Below are 13,330 nucleotides of genomic sequence, written 5' to 3' on the forward strand. Positions count from 1 at the left end.
AAATGCTGGTTGTTGGTTTTCTCTCTGTTCCTTTATTCCCCCACATCCCAACAGGCCAATGTGTTCCTACTGTATCACCCTCCCCTTTCTCTCAGAAGGATTTGGAGCAGAGAATTTGCTTTAATTTCTACTCTTTGCCAAGAGTTCCCAGCTCACCAGCTAAATTCACTCTCTTGTGGTGAGAGGACTAACAATAAAAATAACTCTCAGACTAAATTTCCCCCTGGAACTTGGCTATCCCTAGGATTTTCTCCAGGATATTTTTCAGAAACGGTATCTAAATGCTCCTACTTGCACAGGCATAAATAAGTCCTATTTTTCCCATGACTCAGCAGGGATATTTACTCTGAGCATTAACACCCACCCATCCCAAGCTTGGAGGGACTGTGGAGAATGTCTCTGCATCACAGCTTGGGGCCTGGGACAGGGTGGGAAGGGTCAGCACTCATCACCTGGGAACCCTGCTAGTAAATTCTGGTTTTAGTCATCAAATCACAGAATCATTTAAGTTGGAAAAGTCCTCTAAGATCATGGAGTCCAACCACTAACCCAGCACTGTCAGGCCCACCACTAACCCGTGTCCCAAGTGCCACATATACATGTATTTTAAATCCCTCTGGGGATGGTGACTCCACCACTTCCCTGGGCAACCTGTTCCAATGCTTGACAACCCTTTCAGTGCAGAAATTTTTCCTAATATCCAATCTAACTTTTACCCATTGCAGAGCAGAGGAGGGAAACAACTGAGCTGCCAGGCCATGAGGAGGGACTCCAGCATTCCCAGGAGCACTCTGGGAAGCTGCAGACCTCTCCTGGCTCATCCCAGGGAGATGGAGACAAGAGAACTCTACTGCTCATCCACGCTCTGTAATGCATCCAGTGGAACTGCTGGCAGGAACTTGAAGTAGATTCAGAATATATTAACAAATTGAGAGTCCCACTGCTTTTTAAACCCTCACATTCATCTTCAGAGCCCACACAGTAGTGACTAATCAAACCTTAATAACTAATCGCTGCTGCTGCCAATTAGCACTGCTGAAATGTGCTTTCCCTACAGCAGAGGACTCTGATTTGGAGATGCCAGCTCTGCTTTGGAGGGATGGTGTTGCAGCATCTCACAGAATCATTAAGGTTGGAAAAGACCTCTAAGATCATGGAGTCCAACCATCTGTGCTGGGCCATCTTCATGCACTATCCCAGGAGCTCCCACTGGCTGTAGGGACAGCTCTGGGAGACATCTCAGGGAACAGGATTCCCCGCAGCGCCCTGGGAAGGAGCCATGCAGTGCCTCCCAAGCTCTGTGCTGCCCCTGAAGGCATTTCTGTCTGCTTGGTGCTGGCAGAGCCTGCCTGCAGCCAGGCAGGGGTGATCTGGCATCATTTGAGACATTAAACCTGGGCCAAACTTAACCATGGTGCCTTTTGCTCTGAGCTTGCCAGGGTGCAAAGTCTGAAGTCAGGCACGAGGAGCCAGTGATGCAGCCCTGCTAAGCTTAAAGAAAAATGGTACGTGGTCCCAGAAAAGGTGTTCACAGCCCTCACTGCAGCTCCAAGGCTGTGAGACAGAGCAGTCAGCAGAGCAATGCTCAGTTTTGCCCGCTGAGATTCCGACTTTATCCGCTCCATTAAGTTATGCACCTCAGCAAAAAATGCTCCTGGTTTGCCTCTGCCTACTAGAAGTTAAATTAATCTCTGCCTCTCCTGCTCCAGACTGGAATTACAGAACCATAGGATCATTTAGGCTGGGAAAGGCCTCTAAGGTCATTGAGTCCATCCAGCTGTAGTGGAGCGTGTGGCTGAGCAGGGTTGACTCGCCACAGAGTCACCACAAACTGTGACTTCAGAGGTTCCCACAGAACTCCTGGGCCACATGGACCAGCCAGAGGTGCATTCCCAGCCCATGGGAAAGGTCAGGTGCTCTGTCCTGGCTCACCTCATGTTGCAGGACCAGGTGATGGCACGTCACCATGAGGTCACTGCAGACCCAGCCCACACGCCTCAGCTGGTGCTCCATGACTTGCCACAAGCCTGAGGCACAAGATGGAATGTGTCTCCCAGGAAGGCTGCAATCAGGAACCTGCTTGCTGGCTACAATGAATGCAGCAAAGGGAACAGGCAGCTGCATTTTGTCTGGCAAAGAAAAACCCCCCTCCAGCCTATATATTGCCCAGCTGCACACACTCACAGGGAGTAGATGTCGAGTGTTGGACTACATCCTTGCCCACTAAACCCCCAAAAGATCTTCTAAATCAACAGTGTGTTATTTGCACTTAATAAAATCCAGGCCTCACAAACAGCACTCACAGGAACACGCTCTGGCTCCAGGAGAGCACATATAACCAGAAGGCTTTGCTTCACTGAGGATATTCTCCTGGTCTAATACTACACTTGGCCCTCTACCTAACACTTCCTAAAACCAAAAAAACAGAAAGAGACTTAACCAGTTCTAATAGATACAGAGAATAACAAAACCCACAAGAAAGGTATTTTCCTGACAGCATATTTATACTGAATCCTATCTTATCATTTTCCAGAACTTGCTTATGGGTAGCTGTAAGGAAAGCCAGACCCGAGCAGGGCAAAGCAACCCCCTCACTCACAGAAAGAAACAGCTTCTGGCTGGACTGGAAGGGCAGACACTGAGATCTCTCCTCAATCCTAAACCAAAGCAGGGGCTCGAGTCTGGGTTTGGGACACCTGGGGTGCAAGGGAGCAAAATCAGGGCAGCTCAAGGGGGGGCAGTCCCATGGCAGGTCAGTGGGTGGTGTGGGGAAGCCACTGAGGGGCTTTGGAAAACCTCTGTTGGTGTTATCCCTGTCCCAAAGGTGTACAAAGGGAAATGCTGGAATAACTGGCACGTGCAAAGGGCCACCACGATGCCACATGTGCCAGGGCTGGGTTCCTGAGCTGGGTTCCCAACAGGGAGCTCAGAGCATCATCTGGATCACCTCAGCACGGGCATCCCAAGCTGGTATGATGGATGCAACAGCACACCCAACTTAAGGGGACAGTGACAGCAGAACAGCATGTGACACTGCTAAACAAAACAGGGAGTCCCATGGGGACACACACTGTGGCTGCAGAAGGGGTGGCCAGGAGGGCAGAGCCCCCAGGTACTGCATCCAGCCCCTTGTTAAAACAAGCAGAAGGCTGAGCACCCGCTCCTGCAAATACCTGAGTGAGAAAGTCAGCCTGATTGGTCAGAGGGGTAAAAGGGGATTTGGGAAAAACAGCCTCAGAAAGGAATCAAACTGGAGAACCTCTTGGCCTCACTTCAGATTAATAAAGCCTCAAGCACAGATGGTGCTGCCCATCTATTAAAATAAATGATGTGCTATCAGGGAGCAGCCTCGCTGAAACCCTTCATTACATGCCAATCTTGGATGAGGCTGTGATTAGAGTTACTAAAAAACAAGGGGAAAGAAAAAAAAAAAAGGCAAAAATAAAAGCAAAAACCTCCAGTAATTCTCACCATATCGACCCCTCTCTGTGATTAATGCTGATACTCAGCATTTTTTCAGCACAACAATTGCTGGAGGTTTGAGGTAATTATTTTATTGTCAGACAAAATCTGAGCAATTTACCTATTTCCAATATATGTTCCTAACTTGCTCCCAGGCAGAGCAGGACTTGTACATATATATATATATATATATATATATCAAGAGAACATCCTTCCAGGCAGGAACTTGGATCTCCTTTGATTCTCAAAGGGTGTGAGTTTGAGCAAACACCAGAGGGGAGATGGGTTCAGCATCACTCATTTGAGGTTTGCACTGGCCAAGCAGAAAGTGTATCTACATTCTCATTAGGAAAGAATATTATAAAACTATGCTCTCAATAAATTAACCTCTCTCTCCCTGCTGCTCTTTGCAAAGAGCTCTTCTCCTCTGTTTTTCTCTTACCAGCTCTGCCATGGAGCCAACATTTTAACCCCAGAGATCAGCCTCTGACGCAAATCCCCAGAAGGACAGAGGCATTTCAAGGCTGATGAACCTTCACGTTCCCTTCTCTCCATTTTTTTTTAATGCCATGAAAACAGACAGATCTTTTGCACTGCAACATAGATCACTATAAATGTGATTTCTCCAACATAAGGACAAGGCTCTTTTTGCGTGGCAAAGGCCACACAGACTAGCACATAAAGGAAAAATTAATAACTCTCACCCAGAGAAAGCTACTGCCCTGCCTGTGTTCTTCAGTCAGGCTAAGTGATTACTAAAATCCAAAGGGAGAGAGGGCTGAAAACCAGCTCCTCTGTTGGAATGGAGCCAAGTTTTCTGACATGTATAAACTGAAGGGTAGGCGAAGATGCAAAGATGTGACATGTATACACTGAAACTGCAGGGATGAGAATGGAAAAGGACTACTGCAGACTGAGAAAGAGAGCAAAGACACTATGATTTATATTCCAGCAGGGCTGCCAAGGCAGCTGACAGCCTAGAAGGATGTTCTGCCTCACCACAGCGTGCAGGAACCCAGATGGTGCTTGGGCAGCAGATGCAGTCCAGCCTTCAGAGCACGGAGCTCTGCACAGGCTAATGGACCCTATCCCTTAATCCAGGAGAAAAAAAAACCAAGACAAATTACCTGGAGCAGCAAAGTTGTGCTCCAAGGTAGACATATCCTAACTTTAAAGGAGGCAGCAAACGGATGGATGGAGGCAGACAGCTGGAGAAGGTCAGAAACACTCAGCCATGTGCTTGAGTTTTCCAACTCCGCTTTCTTGGGCCAACAAGAGCAACTGGAGGTGCAGCAGAAAGCCTGTCAGGAGGAGTCCTCCTGTGCTGGGAAACACAGGAGCTTGGTGGTGCTGCAAGCTGCCTCTCCGTGCTGCCCAGCACACTGAGGAGGGAGAATTTCAGAGAGTCGTTAAGGTTGGAAAATATCTCTAAGGTCATAAAGTCCAACCATCAAACCAGCACCACCACCACATTCACCACTAAATCACATCCTCAAGTGCCATAGCCATGTGGTTTTTGAACACTTCCAGGGATGGAGACTCAGCCATTTCCCTGAGCATCCTGTTCCAGTGCTTTACGACCCTTTGGGCAAAGAAATTTTTCCTAATCTGCAATCTAAATCTCCCCTGGTACAACTTGCAGCTGGTTCCTCTTGTCCTGTCCCTTGTTCTCTGGGAGTAGAGCCCGACCCTCACCTGGCTCCACTCTCCTGTCAAGGAGTTGTAGGGAATGAGAAGGTCCCCCCTGAGCCTCATTTTCTCCAGGCTGAGCCCCCTCATCTCCCTCAGCTGCTCCTCTTCAGCCTCGTTCACTTGGATGAATTTGGGTTTGTCCATGCCTTCCAGCATTCATTAGAAACTTCCCCTGATCAGCCAGACCCCAGCTGGGACCTCTCACATGTCAGCCACGGTGACCAATGTCCCCTCTCCCCTCTCAAGAATCATAAGTCACAAGAAACTGTCTGATTTCTCCATGGCTTCACACCACCTCACTCCAAAGTGAAGAAAAAGAGGCAGAAATGGTGTGGATGGACAGGACCTCTTCATTCCCCCCAGAAACAGCCAGTGACTCCAGTTTAGCACCCTGTCTGATGGGGTTCCGTCTTCTCCATGGGCAGGGAGAGGGAAGGCAGAGCTAAACCCAAGCAAACTCCTATAAATCCTCCCTTGGCTCTGAAGGCAGCATTTAAGGGCTGGTAACAAATGGGCTTAGTCTTCCTCTGACACAGGTTTAACCAGATGCATAAACCTTGTGGATGGGATGCTATTTCAAAATAATGCATCCAAAGGTGTTTTAGAGCTGCTGTTTCTTGATATACCCCATCAAAAATGTCAGGATAAAATATCAGCCCGAGTTTCCTGATGCAGGTTTCCACACAGAAAGGGCCCTGCTGTCCTCCCCTTCCTTACAATAAATTATGGCAAGCAACAGCTCTATGTCCCCTGTTTCTGATAGCTGAGCTGGGAATCACCAAAACACCCTCCAATCTTCTCTTTTACTCATAGAATCACAGAATCATTAGGCTGGAAAAGACCTCTAAGATCATTGAATCCAACTGTTCCCCCAGCACTGCCAAGCCCACAACTAAACCATGTTCCCAAGTCCCACACCCACACATCTTTTAAATCCCTCCAGGAATGGTGACTCTACCAGTTCCTACATCTCTACTCCTTTCCCTTAGTCTTGATTTCTGCTTTGAGGACTTGGTCAAATATGAGTCTGCCCCAGAGTTAAGATGCAGCCATGAACAATCTCTCAGATAAAAAAAGAAGTCATTCCAAACAGAGTGCACAAACCTCACGAGGGACAGAGACTTGAGTTAGGCACAGATTGATGATGAGAGCTTTACTGCTGCCTGGGAGAGGGAAGGGGAGCCAGCAAGGAACATATGGAACTGTATAAATTGTTTGAAGCACCCAGAAAGACAGGAAAAATAATCACCTACATTTTTGAGACTGCTCATTTCGGTCTGCAGCTGCCTGGTACCCAGGCCTCACATGGCCCATGTTTGGTGCCCCAAAACTCCCACAAACACGTATTGGGGGTGAAGCTACAGAGGGCAGGATTGCTGCAGGGAGCTGCACTTGGAACACGTGGGGAAGGAAAATTTGCTGTTTCCACTCCTCACCCTGGCTCCTGCCAGCCTCTCTCACCTGGCATTCCCATGGGCTCAGTCCCTTCTGTTGGGATGGTGTCTCTGTGTGACCCTTTGCTCCCCTTCCAGGGAGGAATGCAGGTGTGCACATCCTTCCTCCAGCAAGGGAAAAGCAATGACCAAGCACGGATTTCATTCCCTCCCTTCAAATCCCTGCTCTGCTAAAGGCTCTCTCACGAAACCAGTGGGGTCACTTGGCCTCTCCATGGTTTTGCTCACCACCTTTAAGACACAGATAAACCTTCCCAGGGCGATTAAGGAGATAAATGCATTAAAGATTAAAAGGCACTCTGATGTTCCAATACCACGAGCTGTAGGAGTACTTAAAATAGATCCATTTGGGGCAGCAATTAAAGAACATATTACTAATTTCTGAGTCTCAGCTCCTGCCTTCCTAATGCTGGTTATTTTTGCCCATAAAGGCATTAATCCTATCTTCCTGTAAAAATGACATTTCAGATATTCATCATCTTCCACTGCTGTCCCTCTGCCTCTCTGCCTCACCATCATTAACCAGTGGCATCTGTTATATGGTTTATGCAGTGTGATTTGCAGCCACAGACCTGCAATACAGTGAGAGCCATTTTCTCTATAAGGGGCTGCTTGGAGCTGCAGATATTTTTTATCCATCATAAAAAAAAAATTCACATTCTAAAAGTGTGTTTATTATGCAAGTGCCTTGTCACTACTTAAGTGAGAGAGTTATATGACTTTCCATTAGGGGAAGAATCAACATCCAAAGCACAAAAATTATATGAAATGCAGACATGGTTTATATTTTGGAAGCTACATGTTTTGAATTACACTGTCACACTTCATAACTTCTTTCTAAATTGCTATTTTATATTTTGTTTATCTCCAAATCCCATCTACAGGGATGGTCCAAACTCCACTGTGTAAAATAACTACATGGGTAGATGGAAACCTATAACCCATGCTGTGGAACCAGGCAACTCAGGTGACTTCTCACAAGCTACAGCCCTGTAACCTGTTATTGCCACAAACAGGTGGAGGTGAAGAACACACCAATGCTCAGCTAAAGAAGTGCAGATAGGGACAAAAAATGGGTCTGGGGTTAAAAAGAGAAACAAAAAAAATCGTATCTGACACACATAAAATCCACCACAGATAGTAAATTCAGATGTAATGTGAAATTGCAGGTCAGTGAAGACAGAGCAAGGTGCAAAACCATGTCAGCAAACATACAAAAATTATATCAAATGGACCTGAAATTGAGAAAGAAGAAAACATCAGTGTGAACATTGTATTTCTCCTGGCCAAGGACTCCAGAAGTTGTTGAGCCACCACAAACCCCCAGATGAAACCTCCAAGTTTAGGACCCACAGAAGCAAGGACAAGCACAACACCAGGATAAAGCACAGGAAATGAGGAGTGTGTGTGTAACAATCCTAACTGCACTACCACTTCTTTTCCTTTGATAATTAAATCTGGATTAATAATGTGCATACTCTAAAGATTTCAGTTATATTAGCAATAAATTATTGGGTGTATATATATATATATATATATATATATGAGGTGTGGTTCCTCTTTGCCCATAACAGGTTTTGAGCATAAAAATGGAGTTTCTTCTGTTAAAGTTTATGGTTCAAATCAGTCTCTCTTCTCTTTACTGCTGTTGTCTCCTGTTAGTGGTGGCCAAGGATAAGCAACTGGTAGTTTCATTCAACATCTTAAAAAAAGCCCACCACAACAAGCTTTGCTTTGACAACTTGAGCCAAACACCACATTTCTGTATTGCTTCAAGGTGAAAATGTCATTGTCACTCCAAACAACTCCACAGATTTTAAATGCACAAAGTAAACTACTGCATGTCCCAAAGCAGTAAAATTAAAGGCTTAGGAAATTGCCCTAGACCTCCTGCTGTCACTTTACTATGGATAGCAGGAATTGTTCATCTTGGGACATGGATGATGCAAGCATTAAGGCGTCAACAAACAGCTTGGAAGTCTGGGGACATTTTCATCTCGGCTCATGGTCATTAAATTAAGAACAGTTACAGACACTTGAGCACTGGGAGAAGAGCACAGCCACAGAAGTCACCCCCAACAGAAGTAAAGGGTTTTGATTTCCATGGTAGTGTACAATAAAGACAATCTGCTTTAGGATTCATGAGGAGTAACTAAAGGACCAAAAACTGTTCACTGGATTTGAACAAGTATAAACCAACTGCAGTTCTCCTGGTAATGCATAAACCATCACAAAAGAGGTAACAGGGAAGAAATAGGGGGGGGTATTTATTCCTCAAAAGCCCAAGATTCATAGAATAACAGAATCACAGAGTGGTTTGGGTTGGAAGGGACCTTGAAGACCATCTTGTTCCAAAACCCCTTAGACCAGGCTGCTCCAAGCCCCATCCAGCCTGGTCTTCCTGCCCCTCTGATGTTCTCCAAGAGTTTAATGTTTTCCTACCACACACCACCTACATACAGATCAAGAAACAAGTACAGAGAGGTCAAAGTCACCTCATACAGAATTCAGAGAGGTCCCAAAGTACTGCTGTGTCCTTCACTGACAACCTCTGAAGGCAAAGCATTTGAACAGGACACCAAAAGAGATCCCAAATCATATTCAGACCTTCCTTCTCCAGAGCTGCAGGCCACCAGAAGGACTCCTATTTTATGGAAGGCACAGATTATCTCATTTTCTGCACAGATTATCTCATTTTCTGCTTTACTTTCTGTCTAAATATTGCTGGTTAGAGAGTCAGCTGATGGGCTGTAAAACTGACAGTCTTGTTACTGGTGCTTATAAATTGCTTTTGCTCAGCTGGAGTTCATGTAGGACCATCTGACTGCCCAGAACTGACAGTTTTAATGATTCTGTTTCTCCAGCACTTTCTCACTGACCACTACAAAAATCTGATCTGTCTCTTGTTCTGCCAAGCTGTTTTGTGGATCAAGTTCCCTGTCCTCTGGGGATTTACAGTGTGTCAGCCATCAGACCAAGCAAGCTCGATAATAACTGACCTGAGAATTGCTACTCCAACACTTCTGGGCTCCTCTGTACTAGAGATTTTAGCGTTAAAATGTCACAATTCTGAAGGCTGGAGGACAGGTGCATCCCCAGGAGAAAGACACAGGTGCAAAGTATTTTAAAAATGGAAAATGCCAACTGTAAAAGTTTGGTGCTTGGCTGCTGTACCCTCACCCCAGACTCTGTTGGGTACCATTATCTTTTTTTTCCAGTTCTTCCTTTCCTGTGCTGCATCCCAGGTGAAGCAGAACAACTTCCCCTTCTAAACCATGTTTCACTCACACAATATGGGAAATTCCTCACATCTCAGCACTGTCTGGTGAAGGAAGAGACACACAGAGCTCTTCCCTGGGATGCACAAAGGCTGAAGCAGGCAGGAACACAACGCCCCTGACCCAGCTGCATCCAGGGGCTGCAGCTGGAGATATCCAGTGGTTACAAAGCTGCCTTAAAAGAACAGGAAGCTGATTTCAAAGAGGTATCTTTAGATGAAACTCACTCAGAGAAAAAGGCTTTCAAAGAGAAGTAGCCCATGCAGGAGATCTAAAGCTTTACCAGCCCTGTACTGTGTGTTTGGTGTCTCCAGGTGCTCCAGCAGAACAATGGGAGCAGCTCTTCCAGCCTCCTGCCAGGTTTGGGGGGATTTCTTATGGTCTTAACAATCCAATTCCTGCTGACACAAGCTGTATATGCTTTTTCCACCTTTCCTGTTTCCCTAAGAAGCACATAGCCAGGACCAGGCATGGATTGATGTGTGCCCACGAACCCAGAGCAGGGGAAGCAGGGCAGAAATTCCCACCTGGGACAAACTGGAAAGAGGGGAAGGGCTCTACTCCTGCAGCAGCATCTCAGGGAAAATGAGCCCAGTACAGCCACAAAGATGTGACAGTATTTCCCATTCCCCACACACTCCCAGGAAATCAGCCTTCCCACCACCTGGGTTCAGCTCATTCCATGGCCTCAGTGAGCTCATGCAAGCCCTCAGTTTTCCCAGAATCATAGAACCACAGAACCATGGAATGGCTTGGGTTTGAAGGGACCTTAAAGATGGTTTAGTTCCAATCTCCCCCATCTAGTTAGATATTGGGCTACTAATGATGATGAGCTTCTCAGAACAGCTAATTCTCTAAGAGTCAGACACAAAGACCCTCTATAGATGTGGTTCAGCTCCCACAAACTCACCTGAGAGGTTCCTACTGCTGCTTGATGGGGATTGGTTTGGGAATTGAGTATTCTGGGAAAATACTCCTTGGCCCTAAGACAAGCTGAGCAAGTTCCTTTCTAAACTCTACCTTGTCCCACACCAGGTTTGAACTGCATCACATGGATTTAACATATATAAACCCTGATTCTTAGGTGGAATAAATTAGTTCTAATCACTAAACACAGAGCCTAAATGTACAGTGGGAAGAAATTGTATAAAGCTTTATAGAGGCTTTGTGGGTTTGTCTTAACACTGCCAGCACAGGGTCCCATGGCTGGACCACATTCCCAAGAAAAGTGGAACTTGGAAAATGCTGCTGAAGCAGCAAATGGGCTGATGGGCAACTGCCCAACTCCCTTTGTCCTCACAGGACATATATCCCTGCACCAACACATGCTGGGCAAAGGGAACTGAAATTTCCCCAGGAACCTCACCTGAGAAGTTATTCATTTGTCCACCTTTGGAGCAAGACAACACTAAGGTCTGGGAACAAAGGAGCAGGTTTGGAGTATTCACATTCTCCCCAAAAGGACAACTGAGGTCACACTGCCAGGGACTCATCCCAGTTCAACCAGTTGTTGCTGGTGGATGGGGTTTCTCCATAAATGAACCAGCTTTGTGTTTAGCTTGAGAGCCAACCCCTGAGACTTGCTGGCACGAGGGACTGTCTCATGCAGAGTGCAGAGCAGGAGACACGTCCTCTGTAAGGGTGAAGGGAGAAGGGGCTTTTTCTCTTACCCAGACCCTGGTTCTGCTGCTCCCACTCGATGGTGTCAGGAACCTGGTAGGACACCCCAGCCAGCTGGGCCACAGGGTTTTCCAGGCCAGCTATGGGGTCCTGGGAGGTCTCCCCTGGAAGTGTGAAACCCGGCAGCTCCGTGTCACCCTCCATGCTTTCATCCATCAGATCTAGGTCTTTGTCCTCCTCATCTTCCTCTTCCTCTTCTTCTTCTTCCTCCTCCTCTTCTTCTTCCTCCTCCTCTTCACCCTCTGGCCAGGGAGACAGAAAAGAAACATCAGGAAAGATCCCACAAGATAGCAGGTTCATAGATCCCTGGAGGTGAGCACCAAGCTGATACCACTCCTCCAAAGGCAAAGCAGCAGAACGAGTTTGTGCTTGTTTTCCAACAGGAAAGACACCCACAGGGGTCAATTTGGAGGAGCTCTTCACCACTGGAAGTTGCTGAGTAACAATGAGACATTGTCTCAGACTGTCAAATTAGTGGGAAATACAGTAATTCTCTGCTTCCTAATAGCAGAGCACAAACAAGGACGTGCACGTGTACAACACCTGAGCATCTGCAACTGCAGAGCTCTCTGCTCAACTCATTTCAGCTCAGGTGAGAGCTATTTCTCTGATTTTCAGTCTTGGAGGCAGCAATAAGTTGGGTTTGATTTTAACTTTTATTAAGCCTTTCCCAGCTCTGGAAAGGGTGCTGCTTTCCAGCCCAGTTACATTGATATGGTCCCTCCTCCTGGCTTTGACTGGACCAGGTTGCTCCAAGCCCCATCCAACCTGGCCTTGGAAAGCATTGGGAAGAAGGCAACACAGCCAACACCTCGTGGAAAAGCAGATAAATGTGACACAGAGGAAATCCCTGTGGATTTAGTGGAAGGTGTCCCTGCCCATGGCAGGGAAGGTGGAACTAGATGACCTTTAAGGTCCCTTTAAACCCAAACCATTCTGTGATTCCATGAATTCTCCACCACAGCAGGTACCCATCCATCCCAAAACTGCCTGTACTGCCAACATACACAGACAAATATTTAAGCCATATTTCACAGCTAGAATCTAAAATGGTCACACGGGAAGGACTGGGCTGGATCAAACCAAAGGCCATTTCTGTCCACATCCTATTACCAACCACAACTGGCCACAGATGCTAAAGAAAGACCAGAGTGGGGAACACACAGAGCCAGTCTTCCCACACTTTCTCTTCCCAGCTATTAGTTACCAAAGTCCTGAGGACTTCCTAAGCCAGAATTTGCATCAGAGCTACTTAATAGCTCCTAATGGAGCCACCCACCAGGAAAAGATAATATCTAAAACAATGACATGTTTTGAATTTCTTATGGTTAGTTTGTCAAAGCTGGAAACTAAAACATAATATTTAGCACTTTATCTAATTTGCACAAAGCTCTGCTTAGCCCTGTAGAAAATTCCCTCCTGATGTGCTCAGACTGGGACAGCCCATCTGCACCCGGGCTGACGCTTTAGCTGAGGGTCTAGGACCATGTTAAAAACCAATAATCCATCCAAATCCCCATTTGTTACCTAGATATCCCATTATTTCTGCTGGAGTTGTACCTCATACAGGTCACAGACACTGCAATGAGATGCAGTGGCTGAGGTAGGACACCCGAGGGGCTGCACAAATCCTTCCTGCTGTAAGTAAAGAAGGTGATGCTTCACTCCTCTCCTCTCTGCTGCAGGATGTGATGGCACTCCAGCACAGCTGTTCCACAAAGCACACGAGAAACAAACTGGGAAACTTGGGGAATCATAAAATCA

General features: G+C 46.5%; 1 protein-coding gene across 2 annotated transcripts in view; it reads right to left on the minus strand.

The window, feature by feature from the left end:
• ARMH4 (armadillo like helical domain containing 4) overlaps nt 1–13,330 on the minus strand; it is a 64,688-nt gene that overhangs the window by 28,111 nt on the left and 23,247 nt on the right. For both annotated transcript variants that reach the window (XM_051768797.1, XM_051768796.1), the window contains exon 5: nt 11,557–11,808. In XM_051768797.1, the coding sequence (XP_051624757.1) occupies nt 11,557–11,808 (252 nt within the window). The remainder of the gene's footprint in view (nt 1–11,556; nt 11,809–13,330) is intronic.

The sequence above is a fragment of the Manacus candei genome, unplaced genomic scaffold, assembly GCF_025592945.1.
Source record: "Manacus candei isolate 608988 ecotype Guabito, Panama unplaced genomic scaffold, ASM2559294v1 h1tg000097l, whole genome shotgun sequence".
NCBI classification, from domain to species: domain Eukaryota; kingdom Metazoa; phylum Chordata; class Aves; order Passeriformes; family Pipridae; genus Manacus; species Manacus candei.